At 28.5% G+C, this 15,816-nt stretch overlaps 2 protein-coding genes across 2 annotated transcripts; one reads left to right on the top strand and one right to left on the bottom strand.

The window, feature by feature from the left end:
* Positions 1 to 7,447: 7,447 nt before the first annotated feature.
* Positions 7,448 to 13,844, bottom strand: Nulp1 (Nuclear localized protein 1). Its single transcript, XM_015518025.2, has 10 exons — positions 13,372 to 13,844; positions 13,105 to 13,296; positions 12,822 to 13,042; positions 11,849 to 11,934; positions 11,653 to 11,783; positions 11,397 to 11,590; positions 10,039 to 10,449; positions 9,684 to 9,936; positions 8,171 to 8,346; positions 7,448 to 8,098 (listed from the first exon to the last, which is right to left on the bottom strand). The coding sequence occupies exons 1-10, from the start codon at positions 13,507 to 13,509 to the stop codon at positions 7,882 to 7,884; spliced, it is 2,019 nt and encodes a 672-aa protein (XP_015373511.1). The 5' UTR covers positions 13,510 to 13,844; the 3' UTR covers positions 7,448 to 7,881.
* Positions 13,845 to 13,974: 130 nt separating this feature from the next.
* HisRS (histidine--tRNA ligase) lies at positions 13,975 to 15,580 on the top strand. Its single transcript, XM_015518026.2, has one exon. The coding sequence runs from the start codon at positions 13,992 to 13,994 to the stop codon at positions 15,474 to 15,476; it is 1,485 nt and encodes a 494-aa protein (XP_015373512.1). The 5' UTR covers positions 13,975 to 13,991; the 3' UTR covers positions 15,477 to 15,580.
* Positions 15,581 to 15,816: the final 236 nt, after the last annotated feature.

The raw sequence follows: 15,816 nt of genomic DNA, 5'->3' as shown, positions 1-15,816 counted from the left end.
CTAGACTGACAAATCATCTCCGTTCAGAATCGTTTTTCGTATACCTACAATGATACCTATCATTGCATTCAAATTTAACCTACCCTTGTCAGAGGTCCACCCCCACCCCCTAACCTGTACAGCAGAGCGACATCCACTTACCCACTTTTTTTTATCATTGCAGATAATAATATATAGCTAAACAATCCTTTTAATGTTATTATGTATTTTGATTATTTTATTCAAGAACTTATTAATTTTATATGGCTATAAAAACATTATACCTACCTACTGTATGGCTACTACGCTACCAAAACTCTAGTACGGATTCATTTTTATTTTAATCATTTTTTATACAAACTTTAATTATTATTGTGTATTTTAGTTTGTTTATTTATTTTATTTCAAGAATTCATGAATATTATAATTATTATTCTATAATAATTTTTGAAAGATTGAGTTTTATAAAATGAATAAAAATTCGATTGCAATAAATTAGATTTTGTTTATTTACCTAACCATACGTAACTTCATAATAAATAATGACTGTACCATTTTGAAGAAAATAATAACTCCTGTGTGTTTGTATTAGGTAGATACACTATTTTAACAGATATTTATTATATGTATGATAACTAAGTTATAATATATTTTTCATAACCGCTTAGTTTACCACTCAGTGATCAATTCTTTTAGCCTTTAGGTCATAGGGCTTTATAGGTGTACCTACAATATAATAGCTTAATAAGTAGGTACCTATGATATTAGATATAAGATAAAGAATAAAGATTATAAATAACTATAAATATCTATAATATACATAATTTATCGAAATAAAATATATTTTATTCTAAATTCCTGACTTCTAACGTTGGATTTGGAACAAATTACCAATTACGAATTAAAATTGATCCCTATGAGTTTTGGATACTGAAGTTATCAGTTAAAACGGATATTACAATTAACTAACTAAACAAAAATTGAAAAATGTCAATAACAAACACATACCTAGGTTATAATTATGAAATTATAATTATTATACGTTTGGCAACCTGAAAAACGACGCAACGCGTTTATATTATTCGATCTCGCATATTTCTTAATTTCACGCTAATAAATAAAATATGCGTCAACGATACTGGGAACTTGGGAATATATTTTTCGTGACGTTAAATATTTATTTAAAGCCTAACATAATATTCAAGCCTCAAAATAATATGAAAATAAACTTACCTCAAACATCGACTCTTTTTCGGGGTTTTGGTGAAATCCGAGACGTGGATGGGTACACTCCGATACCGACGTAAGAACGCGTCAGATACTTAATTGAAGTCTGAAAATATTATTAATTATGAAATTAAAATTATATGGAATACAGAATATTTTTAGTTCATGTTTGCTCTAGTGCTCATTGAAATTATAATTATAGAATCTTTAATCGACTGCCACTTCTAATTCTGAAAAGACAATTGCCACAGATTATATTATGTTACGCTAATAGGATAAATCCAAAGATATGTAATATTTCAATAATACTTCTATTACCAAGGAGGTTCATGTTTATGAATAATGTTCATTTAAATAATTAAATGTGATACAACAATAACCAAAAAATATTTGTAATTTTAAATTTAAATTATAATAATATAATATATTATTTTTCTTAGCCTATTTTTGTTTGATTATTGATTACGATCGTGCTTCTTTTATGCATTACAGGTATTATATAACTAAAATAATCCAATTAATGTTTAATTTTTATCTTCCCTACCTAGTTATAATGTGTTAATTTATTTTTTTTGAATATTTTATTCAAGATCTTATTATTTCTTCACTAGTTCACTAACCACAACAAGTTATCCACTCTAAAACTCGGATACCTACCGGTTCGTTTTTATTTTAATAACGTAAAGATTAATTATAATTACTTGTATTAATGTTTATTTATTTTACTTCGATAATTTTTAAAAATATTATTCCAATTTATTATTTATTAATTTTTGATACATTGTGTTTTTTTTAGAAAATAAATAATAAATGCAATTTTAGTAAATTATTGAATTAGGTACCTACGTAAAATATAAAATAACCTATTCATGAAAAAACCTAGACATAATTAATTTTTAAGAAAAACAAAATTGTTCAATCTTATATAAAAAAAAATGTTTTATCCTAATTAAATAACTTACCATTGTATCAGTACCTACATATTATATTATATCATTATTGTAAATAAGTGTAACTAATGGCCTTTGTTGTCGATGTGAATATGCTCATTAAATATATATATATAAAATTGTTTACCTATAAATCTGTAAAAATTTAATTTAATTTTAAATGGTTTAACTTTTAAGCAATATGAATTAAAAATATAATGTATAAATAGGTAATAATATATTAATCTATGTCAGTTGTTGGCTTATTGTATATATTTTGTATAATATTATATAGGTACCCTAATAAATACCGAATGCAATTCATTATATTAATCATTTTCTGATAATTTCTAATGTACAAAACCTTATCAACCATAAAGTTTAATTTAATTGTGTTATTGGTCTATGAAAATATTAACAGCTATTAAAAATGCAGAATTTAATATTACAAAATATAAAGTAATATTGGATGGTTAAATACTACACCTTCAGTGATAAGTAAATGAATATGAGAACAGTAAGTATATAGGTAATTAGCAGCTACACAGTTGCAATTTTTTAAAAGCTATATTATTATAATATTTTTTTAGTCGATTTACGATTAAAACCACACATGACACATTCAAACAAATCAAATCAAAGTTCACAAAATTGCATTGAGTTAGTAGGTGCCAATGGAAACTTAGTGTGATTAAATAACTAACTCTAATAATAAATAATAATTTTATGTTGATCTCAATGATCTCGTGTTTATATGAACTTTATGTTACAACACAGTTTTTATTCTGTTTACAGATTTAGATAATAGTATTAAAGACAAGGACTGGAAGGAAAATAAAAGCTCAGGAACATCATAAGAAAGGTCTAAAATCAGAATTTGATGACATTTTAACTAGAACAAGGTGTCATAGTAAAGATTTTTGTAACAACTTTAATAAAAATACTATCGGTCAAATGGTTTTATAGAGAGAATTAATTAAAGTTAAAAAATAATTCCCTGATAAATTGTTTTTACAACAATTTAAACAACTTATGGGCAAGCAAATTATCAAGAAATTATAGTTTTAAATAAAAATAAAATTATCAAACATACATTACATATGAAATTTGCATTTATTGAAAAGCCTGGAATCTTACAAATAAAAAATATTTAATTTTATCGTGCAAAGCAAAACTTATTCCAGATACTAACTATCATTTTTATAAAAACTTTGCATAACTCTTTGCAAACATCACAATTGTAAAAGTGTACAAACGTGTACCTCAGTTCTTTTATAATATTAAGCCGCAAAAGGATTGGTATTAAAACAAACTTACCTTAAATATCAATTATTTTGGGCTTTGTTAGAGTCCGCGACGTGTATGCACTCCGACGCTGAAATGGAAACGCATCAGATACTGCTGAATTAAGTCTAAAAATAATGTGATTTATGAAAAATAGATTAAACGGAAAACAGGATGTTTTTCGTTCATATCTACTTTGCTATCTAATTGAAATGTTAGAATCTTTAATAGACTGCGTCCTCCGCAACGACTTTGACAATCGCCATGGATTATATTGTACTAAATCAATAAGAAAAATCCATAGATACCTAGGTATATATTATAATACTACTTTTGTATCAACGATGCCCTTGTATACAATCTGTTCATTGCAAGGCATAAGGAAATAATGAAATGAGATAACTCTACCGGAATAATGCATAACTTACTTTAAATTAAAATGATGTACAACAAAATAAAGTAGGTACCTTGGTATTATTTTAATTATTTTTTTTTTAATTTATTTATTTGATTATTGGTTAAGAATATTTAAGATGGTGTTTAAATGATTTTTACTAAAATATATTTCTTTATGAACTATTAAATAAATGTGATTACTGCTTTTTTAAAGTTAAATTTAAGTTATACAGTGTACACATTAATTTTCCGTACCGACCATGTCGGGCGACAGCTAGTTTGTAAAATTCCAAGTCAACATTTTTCTCCGAATACGAAACAATAATTAATTATAAATTTGTTATTTATTATAATTAATTAATTATCTACGGCAAAAGCCACCAATATGCCAATCATGTGCCACCACAATCTCACTAAACACATCTTCGTAGCATAATAATATTGTTAATCATAAAGTCATGACAATTATAATAAGTAGGGTTAGGGTTTTAAAGCAAATACTTCTTTTTTCATATAGGTAGGAGATAGAAATTTAATTTTTATATATATAAATTAGACTCACGCTATTCTTATTCCAAATAAACCAATTTATTTTAGCTTTTTTTTTGTTTCTTTCAGTTATTTTAGATGTCGAATTTGTATATTATGTTTATTAATTTATAACTTAAAAATTATAATAGACCTACTATTGTTTTGAACATTTCCTACGTCGTACGTGTGTAAGACGGAGACAACACATGCGGGTTAGACGTCCTCTTAATAATAAAACTATAGGTATACTATAGGTACCTATATAGCCATATATAAGTAGGTACCTACTCACTATGACACTACTCACTACTCAAATACTATAATTATATTTATATTTTATATTGTATTTTTCTATAAACACTTAATTAGTTTATTATTGTAATAATATTGTCCTTCTAGCAATACCCACCTAGTACCCACCCACCCACCCATATTTAAGGTGTTGCTTGAGCAACACTTGGACCCTAGGTTACACGCCACTGAATCCTATTACCTACTTATTAATTATAATATGTCTTTTTTATCTATTAAGTACCTACTGATTTGTTTATTGTTAATTTCTTCTTTGTTCTAACACATCAGCTTGTTATTTGTTAATTTGTTATCGTTAATTTATTTGTAACTGTAAAGCTGTAATAATTTTTATATTGGTAGATTTTAATTAAAAAAAAAAAAATCTAATGTGGTATTTGAATCAATCATGACACAATTTTCAAACATGTATCCTTATAAGATTTTTATATATATCGTTCAAATAGGTAACGATATTTGTCTTTTGGTTTTACTGTTTAACAACCTGAAATATATGTATCCGACCATATCTAAGATAAGTAATTGTTTATTTTTCATAGATGATAATTAAAAAATAAACAATGTTGCTAGCACGACAGAAACGAAAACCACATCGAAGAGAAGTCGAAACAATCCATCGTTACAGGTAATACGTTTTCGTCGTTGGTTTCTCAGTTATGGATCTTCAGTTACAGCTCAAACCTAGAGAATCTGAAAATCTCTACAATTATTATACAGTAGGATTTTGTTCTACGGCTAAATAAAAAATTTACTGCTGATGGCTAATTGGAGCGTACTTGCTAATGCAGAGCTCGTCGAATCTTCATAGCATGATGTCTACTCGAATTTAATATATAGTTAAAAAATTAAAATATATTAAAATACAATATTTTATATATGTATGTATGTATGCATGTATGTATGTATATTGTATATTGTATGTAGGTATGTATATTGTATATATTGTATGTTGTATGTAGGTATGTAAGTATGCATATAAGTAGTCCACATTCAAGTTTACGTCTTAACGACATACAATGATTAGTGTCATCATGCGCGGTGGTCGGTCCGAGAAGAAAACATGTACAATCGCCAAATACCTTTGAACGTTAGATCGGATGCTATATCGTATGCTGTCTATCGATGGTTATTTTGTGTGGAACTTGAAGATGTGACCAGTCACGGGCACTGGACGATAAGACATTTTAATTTTGACGTATTTTGTTATGCGTTTGTGTGTGGCGTGTGTGACCACATCTCACGGCTTACTCACCATTCCGGAACTTCAACGCGATGAGCCAGCGTACGTTCATCGTTTTCCGGTTATCTTCGCAGGCTGTTCGTCGTGCGTTACTGTTCCTTCGCCGACCGCATACCTATTATCGACTCGTCTGCCGTTACCTTTATACGACGTGTACTACTGTATTATAGTACTTCTACTGTCACATACTCATCATACCTCTAATCCAGTGTTGTGTATGCCGTTGTGACGTTACGTCGTTATAAGCGCAGTCATTCCGTCGTCGGTTGTAATTTTAAGTTACGATTTAGTGTCGTGCGCTCATGTAGGTAGTAAACAAAGACATCGATTACCCACCCACCATGTTTGATTGAGTTTGCTGTTGTCCGCCGGCATGTTAGTACGTACAACGATAATAGTTATTGGCTTATTTGCATTGTGAATTTGACATTTGTGTCCTACGTGAAGGTGGTGAGTGCGATGAGTGCGTGCGATTTCTATCGTGATCAGAATTATTTGCGCAGTGCGATGCTTCCGATGCGACAAAAACATAACCGTTTTGTTAATAGTCGCAATTGTCAGATTCTTATAAGCCACATTAATATTTCTGTTATTTAATTATTCAAAATTCGTTCAAGTATTATATACGTGTGTTACAATAACATGTAAGTAGTATATACCATGTATAATGTTTATTGTATAATTACATTTTGTAACCTACAGCACTTATATATAATAATAAATGATATAATGTGCTACATCCCTATATTATATATATATATATGTAGCTGTAGCTCGTGTAATTTTAGTAAAACTGACAAAAGGTTTTTAAGATTTCCCTTTTTGCTGATTACACATCAGAAATGTTAGAAATCACCAAAATTAAAATTTTAAACCAATACAAACCACAATAAATTATATCCATAAAAATGTTTGCCTGAAGTTATAGGTAATTGTGTTTAATAAACTGTGTCTTTATTGATCCATTGAACTCTAGGATTTAATTAGGTATTGCTAATATCATAAGTTTATAAGAATTTAGATTTTGTTTGTTTGCTTAGTTTAAAGTTGTTATGAAATTGTTTAAAAGTCAATTTACTTTATTTTAATTAACCATAATTGAAAAACATAAAGCAGCAAAATACATCTAAAATTATACAACACAATTATATATTTACTTATTATAGAAATAATAGTATAAATACTTCTTTGCTCATCAAGAGCTATGATTTAAGAAATTATAGTTTCCCAATGAGCTATGATAAAATATGGCCCATGAAATCAATCCAAAAAAACTCAATACTAGTCTACTGGTGCTCATAGTTGATATTTTTATAAGTAACTTTATGTGTCAGTTGTATTCAGTAGTCATGTTCCCATGGAATGATTTTGTAGGTATCCTTAAAATTTTTATAGAAAGATATGAGGATTATTATGTATTTTTGTTGTTTCTGTATTTTAAATTTTACAGAAAGCTTAAATTAATTTTTAAACTTTACTTGTAGTTTGTCACATTTCAACTGTAGACTAAAAGAATGAAAATAAAATAATTGTAAACAAAAATGTCTAATTCTGTGCTCCAATGTTATTTATTTAATACACATTGAGAAGAATATAATATAAACATATAAGTTACAATGATACATGTTAAATAAATTATAATTGGATACACATTCCTAACTTCTAATATAAGTTTAATGGTAGCTTGAAGATTTATAATAGTTATGTAGGCATAAAGAATTAAGAAAATGGTTTTACCAAGTAGTATGGGCAAGGTTAAAATTGTTTGAGATTTGTGATGAAAATAATATTTTTCATATTTCGTCTATACACAAATTTAATAATATAGTTAAAATAATATTACAATAGATTATAATACACACATAAGAATGAGCCCAGTCTTCTAATGCAAAATAATTTAAATTTAATAAAAACTTAAAAATAATTATAAGATATTTGGAACACAAAAAAAAAAATTCTGACAAACTTTATTAAATTTTACTATTATGCTGTATCCGTAAGCTCAGAATCATCATCTATATCACCATCAGCTGGTACATTTGGTGAATGTACATTGGACAGCAAATCTCTCATGGCGTCTAACAAAGAGTTGACACTTTGACGTAAATCACTTCTCATTTCTTCAATTTGCTCACCGACCATTGTTATAACAGGTCTTGCAACAGCTTCAGCCTCAGCTGCTAATTCTTCGTCAACATTACTGAAAGTTAAAGATAACACACAATGGTAAAAAACAGTATTTTTTGTGATAGATACAATTTTGATAAATTACCTTTCATCAGAAAGGGCTTGAAACACAGGGTTTAGTGACCGGAAGAATGTAGAGAAAAGTGAATGATTTTCCACAGCCGTTCTACTGATGCTTTCATGATGTGATCTGGAATTGTAAAATGATGTACCATCTGGCGGAGGAAACGGATCCATAATGAGAATTGGATTTGTTACCGCCTAACAACAAAACATAAATTAGAGAACCACTAAATTTATTTGATTGAAGAATATATAATTTTTTTTTATTATTCAATATTAGTAAAAGAAATATCAATAAATAAAAGTTATGTTTAATAGAACTGCCTTGATTACTACTATATTTTAGTAGATTTCTATAAGTATAACATAATACATAACATTATTAATTTTACTGAAAAAGGAAAGAACATTCATCAAATGTGTTTAGTTTATTGGTTTCTAATTTTTTTAAATTCATACTTTTTATTTTATTTTAGAATTATTAAGACTTAATACTTTAGTATAATTAACTTCGAAAACCATTTGTATATTTTTTTTTATGAATAATCTTAATGTAATTAGTAATTATGTTAGGTTAGGTTAGGATACTGAAATTTATTTAGACTTTAAAGCATGGACCAGAAGCCTACTAAAATGAATCATTTATGTAGCTAGTGTAATAAATTATTAATTCAACATACACCGAACATTAATGTGCTCGTTATCTTGGAAAATATTAAACTATTTCTTGAACCATTTCCATAAATAGAAATTTGTGTAGTGTACTATACTTTACAGTGTTTAGAAAAGTTTACTTTAAACTATAGTTTGTTAAACATTATTGATTATTGCCATATACAGTTAAAATATTAATACACATCTATATAGTATATATAACTTATATATCCTAAAAAATTAAATTTTTTGTGGTTTTTGATAACATTTCTATTATAAGTATGGCCTATCATAGAAATATGATTGCAGACTCATGCAATAAGGGTGTTAAAAACGACACATTTTAGCACAACACATGCTCTCAGAAAAACTTTCACCCCTCATTAATTTTTTTTTTCTAATTGAAAAATTAATTTTATTTAAGTTACATTAGTTATAATTAAAAAAAATAGATTTACAGAAGATATTACACATCTACATACAATACACATCTTTGAAAATTTTTGTAGCATCTTTTTTTAAATTTTTAATCTAGATTTTATACAATCTGTACATAAAAAAAATGTATAATAAGCATAAATTATGTTATTTTTTTGAAATTATATATATGTAATAGCTTGAGTGTCTAGAGGGAAGAACCAACCAGCGAAGGCACTTCGGTGTGAATTTACAAATTATTTAGGTTTTTTTTTTGTAGCATTAATTATAAAAAATCAGTCCGATGAAAAACCTATCCAAAAATAGTTTATTTCAACCAAAAAAGAAAAGGATCAAACTAGATTATTTTATATGTAACATTAAGGTTTTCCTGGTAATTTCTTGTTATTCCAACTATCTTCTGTCAATCATTGAATATTTAAAATTTTTCAATCTAAAATTACCTCAGCTGGAGGTGCAATTGTGTCACTCATGTCTGACAACAACAAATGTCTGTGTATATTCAATGGTGGTTTGGCACTGTATAAAGTCGCTCGTAAATTTTCCATGTTTTTTACTACCGGGTCCTTAGCATCAACTCTATCAAGTACAATTTGTACATTGCGTTCAAGCCATGGTAACAGTTGAACTTCTTTCCATATATGATAACTCCTCGTTACATACATAGATATTAAATAAGATAATGATTTCGGTTGTCTATAATACCAAATTTTCAAAAATTAATGAATGGTAAAACAATTATAATGTGTTATATCTATTAAATGATAAATTTAATACATAAATAAAATGTAAACATACGTTTCAGTAGCATAAGTTGTGAAAAAAGAATGTGCATTGACTCGTTTATCAGCCTGGATGGAACACTTTTCTAACAAAGGTATTAGAACTCCAGGAAACATCATTAATGCTTCTTGTAATAATGTATGTGCGGTTTCAACATCACCTTTTTGCCATTTAGCAACAGCAAGAGAAAACTTGATATTAGGAAGCTGTGTTAGATTTCTTGCAGCATCAAAAGCATTCACGAAATGAATGAACCATGTATATTCAGAAGAACGTAAAGCGTAAAAATCGATACATAGTACTACAGCAAGAGGATCATCCATTGGAGATAGAGACAAAAGAAGTTTGCAGAATTCCAAAGCTGTGCGATAACAAGCTCTAAGTCCAACAAATGTTAAATGTCTGTATAAAGTCAGGAACAACGCTCTAAAATCAACAATAATAAATACAATTATAACTTTTATATTAACACATATTATACATTTTTTTTAACACTAAATATTTATAAATGCATATAAAAATAAATATGTTTCAGAAAATGTCTGATCAGTAATCACTATATAATTCATTTTTTGTTTTTAATTAACCAATAATTTTCGATAACCTAAAAATTTACTTGCAACTTTATTTTTATTAGAGGTGAAAAAATTTTATCAAATGACAATTTGAAATTATATTTACTATTAAAAGATAGTTCTATACTAATCGTCATTAAGAGTACCTACGCTATCTACATAAAGATTTGTCAACTGTAATTATCTAGAAATTTTAACATCATTAGGACCAACATTTTGTACCTCAGATTTATTGTTCTAGTTAATCCATCTAATATTTTTTAAGGTTCAAATAAAAACCTAGGTATGAAGATAATCATAAGTGTGCACAGACATTATCAGCATGGCAGAGATAAACATTGATAATAGCTAATAAGTATTCACATTTATATAGCAATCATAGTCAATTAGTTTTTAATTAATCAACTATGGTATTCAGTGGTTACTTGTCAACATACTCTTATATCTAGGATATATAATTACATTTCTTATATTATATAAGAAATATTATTTTCATATCAAATGCCAACAGTTAGTTTTGTCCATTACATAGTTAATACTATTATTATAAACCTATTGCATATATAATATTGTAATTGTGTACACATAAAAACAAAAATGTTCACAAACTAGTCAACTACTAAAGTTTAGTTCGACTAGCTAGGGTGCACTCTTATGATAGTAATTATGTAATAACATCGTCAGGAATTTGAAATTGAAATTTTAATGGATATTTTAAAAAATGTCAGCAGTAGTTAACTAATCAATAAAAACTTGACATACTTATGGTATACATATTTTTTAAATTAAATTAAATACCTATTTTCATGTAAACGGTAGTCTAAACGACATTTTCCATTTGACAAACTAAACATGGGGTGGAATGAATTTTCTAATGAGTACAATGCCTGTTCTGTAAGTTCAGCTGCAACTGGCAAGTCTTCACTAAGTCGTGCCCATTCTGTCATTTGTAACAGTACATCAACGTGATATGGATGGTTATTGATAATATTCTAAAATTAAATAAACATAAATGAAAAATCTTATTTTATAGTTTAACCTAATTGAAACCAACCACCAGATTTCCCGATGACATATGAGACACAGCTGTATAGAGTTGCGTCTGAACTTGTTGATATTCTGGACTATGTTCAAAGGCGAAATACATAATACCATTTTTGCTTTCCAAATATTTCATTGTTGAACCTATAATTTATTGTTATTTTTATGTGACTTAAACAAAAATGTTACTAGAGTACTAATATAGGTACCTGATTTGCCGACAGGTGGCCAATTGTCTTTAGGTGTAACCAACCATGTGGTTTTCAAATGATTTCTTCCTCTAAACTTACGTTTGCTAAAAATTAAAAACATGTCTGATTATATTTTAATTCGCTTATTAGTTATTGGTAAGTATCTATTGAATTAGAGATTACATATTAAGTAGGTAGATTAGTTTATAACAACACAACCTAAATTTATATCTCATTGATATGCTTTTATACAAAACCGAAAACGCTCATACAAACATCTGTATTTATACTACCATTACAGTTTATTTAAAAATAAATTAAAAACATTGAAAATAACATTATGCATGATACATATAAATATGTTGCATTTTAATAATCAATATAAAGCTATAGAAAATTAAATTACATAGCGTAGATTTTAAAATGTCTTATAATACTTAATAAACTAAAATGTTTAATTTAAATGCTTATTGCTTATTAATAAAATAGTTTTATTATAAGTTGATATTTTCATACTAAGCCATGTATTTTTTGAAAATAATAATAATATAAATATAACAGAAGCTAACCTATCCTTAGATATAGAATTCTCTGTCTCCTCCCTGAAAATCACGTTTATGTATTTAATGATTTATTATTGAATTGAAAATTTAATATATCATTACAGTTTTTTTTTTGTCACAAATTCAATGACAAAATTAACTCTGATCATAATATGAAGCAGAGAATGTTATATTTTTTTAGTATTATATTAGATTTAAAACTTGAATATAGTGTTATATTTATAACACTGTTATTTTATGTACCTGTTATTTAAGAAAATTATTTATTTTAACCAGAAAAAAAGTATAAATTAAAATATAATAAGTTATTACACCTATACTCACAAACATATTTAATACATTTATTGTTTTAAATATCATATTATTTGTTTTTATTTGTTAAATAAATTGTATAAAGTATGAAAACCAATGAAATCATTTATTTTTACCTTAGCTCAGCTTGATGAACAACACGTCCAAACATTTTGCGTAGTTCATTATTTGGGTTAAGATTTCTATGCTGTACAGATAAAATATTTTTAAAAAATATAGTTTCACGGTTGTTTAGCATATTCTGAGAAGAAGTAGCTTCATCATCTTCATCTTCACCTTTGTCGGGTACTTCACCCAATATTTTATTTACTTCACGGACACTTCTTTCCACTTCGTCCTTAAGAAGATAATTTTTAACTATAGGTAGTAATATTATTGCTCAATTTATTATTTTCTTACCTCAACATTATCTTCACTGCTGCGAGTGTGTGATGACAATACTTTACCAGACTTCTTTCGCTTTTTCTTCTTTTTCCTTCTAATATTTTCTTTATCGTATGACATGTTTTCATCTTTCTTGTTAATGGAACCAGTAGTCTCATGATCATCGTCTTCTTTGACTTCAGACTCGGACATGGAACCATTATTAAGCTGTAACACAATTGTCAATATAAAAATATCGGATGCAAGTAAAAGTTTCTATTTCGATAGGACATTTTAACTCACCAAGTCATACATATTCAAGTGTCGCTTTTTGTTTACTCCTCCAGAACTGGTTTCGGTATCATCGCTTGCATCGTCTTTAACAGGTGGCAGGTCGCGATCATCCTGCAAGCCCATTTTTCGCAACACCCTCGAAGACATTGTGAATTTGGTAACCCGACTAAAACACTCAGAATTTGTATTCTTACATATTTCGCGATAGCATCAAAAAGGAAACCATTCTTCAATCTGTTTTACGGCGATGGAAATTCTGTAATTGTAATAACTTTTGATAATACAGTGATATTATGTTATAATACTTATTTGGATATTTGTATGAAATCTGTAATTTATAAAGCAATAATAGTTATAATAATAATAATGAAAAACACCAAAAGTCAGTGTCGTGGACAGTGGTAGACGTCACAAATTCACAATAATAATAATTTACGGAATCATTGAATTTGCATCCACACCATTACAATTTTAATGATTGGATTGAAATTTATTTTATCACATATCACAATTATCTCAAGTAACAGCTGGACGTTTTGTTGGTTAGGGTATTAATTTCAGTAAGTCGTAATCAGTGTCGCCAGCGCCTTGACTGATAAGTGATAAACCAGTGATAATCACTAATCAGTATGTTGAAAAATATACTCACGCTTTCACAGTTTTCGAACAAAGTGAAATTGTGTAGCATTCATTCGTGTCAGAAATTGTATTGTCTCAATATGTCCAACGAACAGGAAAAACCTCTAGAAAAGCCGCAGGAGAAGAATTCCAAGGTCCAATTGAAGACGCCCAAAGGTACACGCGACTACGGCCCCGAACACACCGCCATCCGGAATGACGTACTTGGACGGATTACAGAAGTGTTCAAGCGTCACGGTGCAGTCAACATCGACACACCGATATTTGAGCTCAAAGACGTGCTGACAGGTAAGTACGGCGAGGACTCAAAACTCATCTACGATCTTGCCGATCAAGGTGGCGAATCACTGTCGTTGCGATATGATCTTACTGTGCCGTTTGCACGCTACCTGGCCATGAACAAGATCACCAATATCAAACGGTACCAAATTGCCAAGGTGTACAGGCGAGATAATCCGTCTATTACTAGGGGCCGTTACAGGGAGTTTTATCAGTGTGATTATGACATAGCTGGCCAATATGACGAGATGATACCAGAGGCCGAATGTGTATTTGTTGCTGCTGAAATAATGAAAACGTTAGATGCAGGTAACTTCAAAGTGAAAGTCAACCATAGGCTCTTGTTGGATGGCCTATTTGAGTCATGTGGCGTACCAACAGAGAAGTTTAGAACGATTTGCTCTTCAGTAGACAAATTGGACAAGTCACCGTGGGAAGAAGTTAAAAATGAAATGATTAACGAAAAAGGATTGTCTGAAGAAATAGCTGACAAAATTGGAGTATATGTGCAGATGAATGGAACTGATGAACTGGTCACAGCTCTGTTTAAAGACGAACTGCTTACCAAGTCAAAAATGGCAGTACAAGGGCTTGAATCAATGAAACTGTTTTTTGAATACATTAAAGTATTTGGAATTGAAGATCTTGTATCTTTTGATTTAAGTTTAGCTAGAGGTTTAGATTACTATACAGGAATAATTTATGAAGTAGTTTTATTAGATAAAGGCCAATCGGTTGGCAGCGTAGCTGGCGGTGGTCGTTATGATAATCTTGTTGGTATGTTCCATCCAAAAAACAAGACCATACCATGTGTGGGTATATCTATTGGTGTTGAGAGATTGTTCACTGTAATTGAAGCCAAACTTGCCAAAGAGAAACAAAAGATGCGTACTACAGAGGTGCAAGTGTTTGTGGCTGCTGCTCAAAAAAACTTGGTTGAACATAGAATGACAGTGTGCAAAGATTTGTGGAATGCCGGTGTTAAAACTGAACATTCGTATAAGAAAAACCCCAAATTGTTGGTTCAACTGCAGCATTGTGAAGAGAATGCGATTCCATGGGCTGTCATTATTGGTGAAGAAGAAGTAGCTAAAGGTGTAGTTAAATTAAGAAATGTTAATACTAGGCAAGAGGAAGAAGTTAAGAGGGAAGACCTTGTTGATGAAGTATTCAAAAGGTTAAATATTAAAAACTAATATATTTTTTCATAAGTACACATTTCGGTATTAAGTATTTTTTTTTATTTAAGTGGTTTGTTTATGGTTCATTCCTAATAAAAATAAAAACAATCTATTTTTAATTACTTATCTTGTTATTATTGCCTACCTATTACTATTTGGTTTTAATGGTTTTATACTGTAGACTAGTCTATAATCCCAAGTTTATCATGCTTTATATTTATTGAATAATCCCAAGTTTGTCATGCTGTATTATTTAAAATGTTCAAATGCATTATTTAATATGTTCAAGCGTCTAACCTAAATCAACAGTTATTTAAATATTGTCTATACTTAATGTTAGTTACATTAAGTTCAT

This window comes from Diuraphis noxia, unplaced genomic scaffold (assembly GCF_037042655.1).
Source record: "Diuraphis noxia isolate RWA-SAM2 unplaced genomic scaffold, SU_Dnox_SAM2 contig0004, whole genome shotgun sequence".
NCBI lineage: Eukaryota > Metazoa > Arthropoda > Insecta > Hemiptera > Aphididae > Diuraphis > Diuraphis noxia.
Note: the sequence above shows the minus strand (reverse complement) of the source record. Positions and strands in the feature narration are given on the sequence as shown.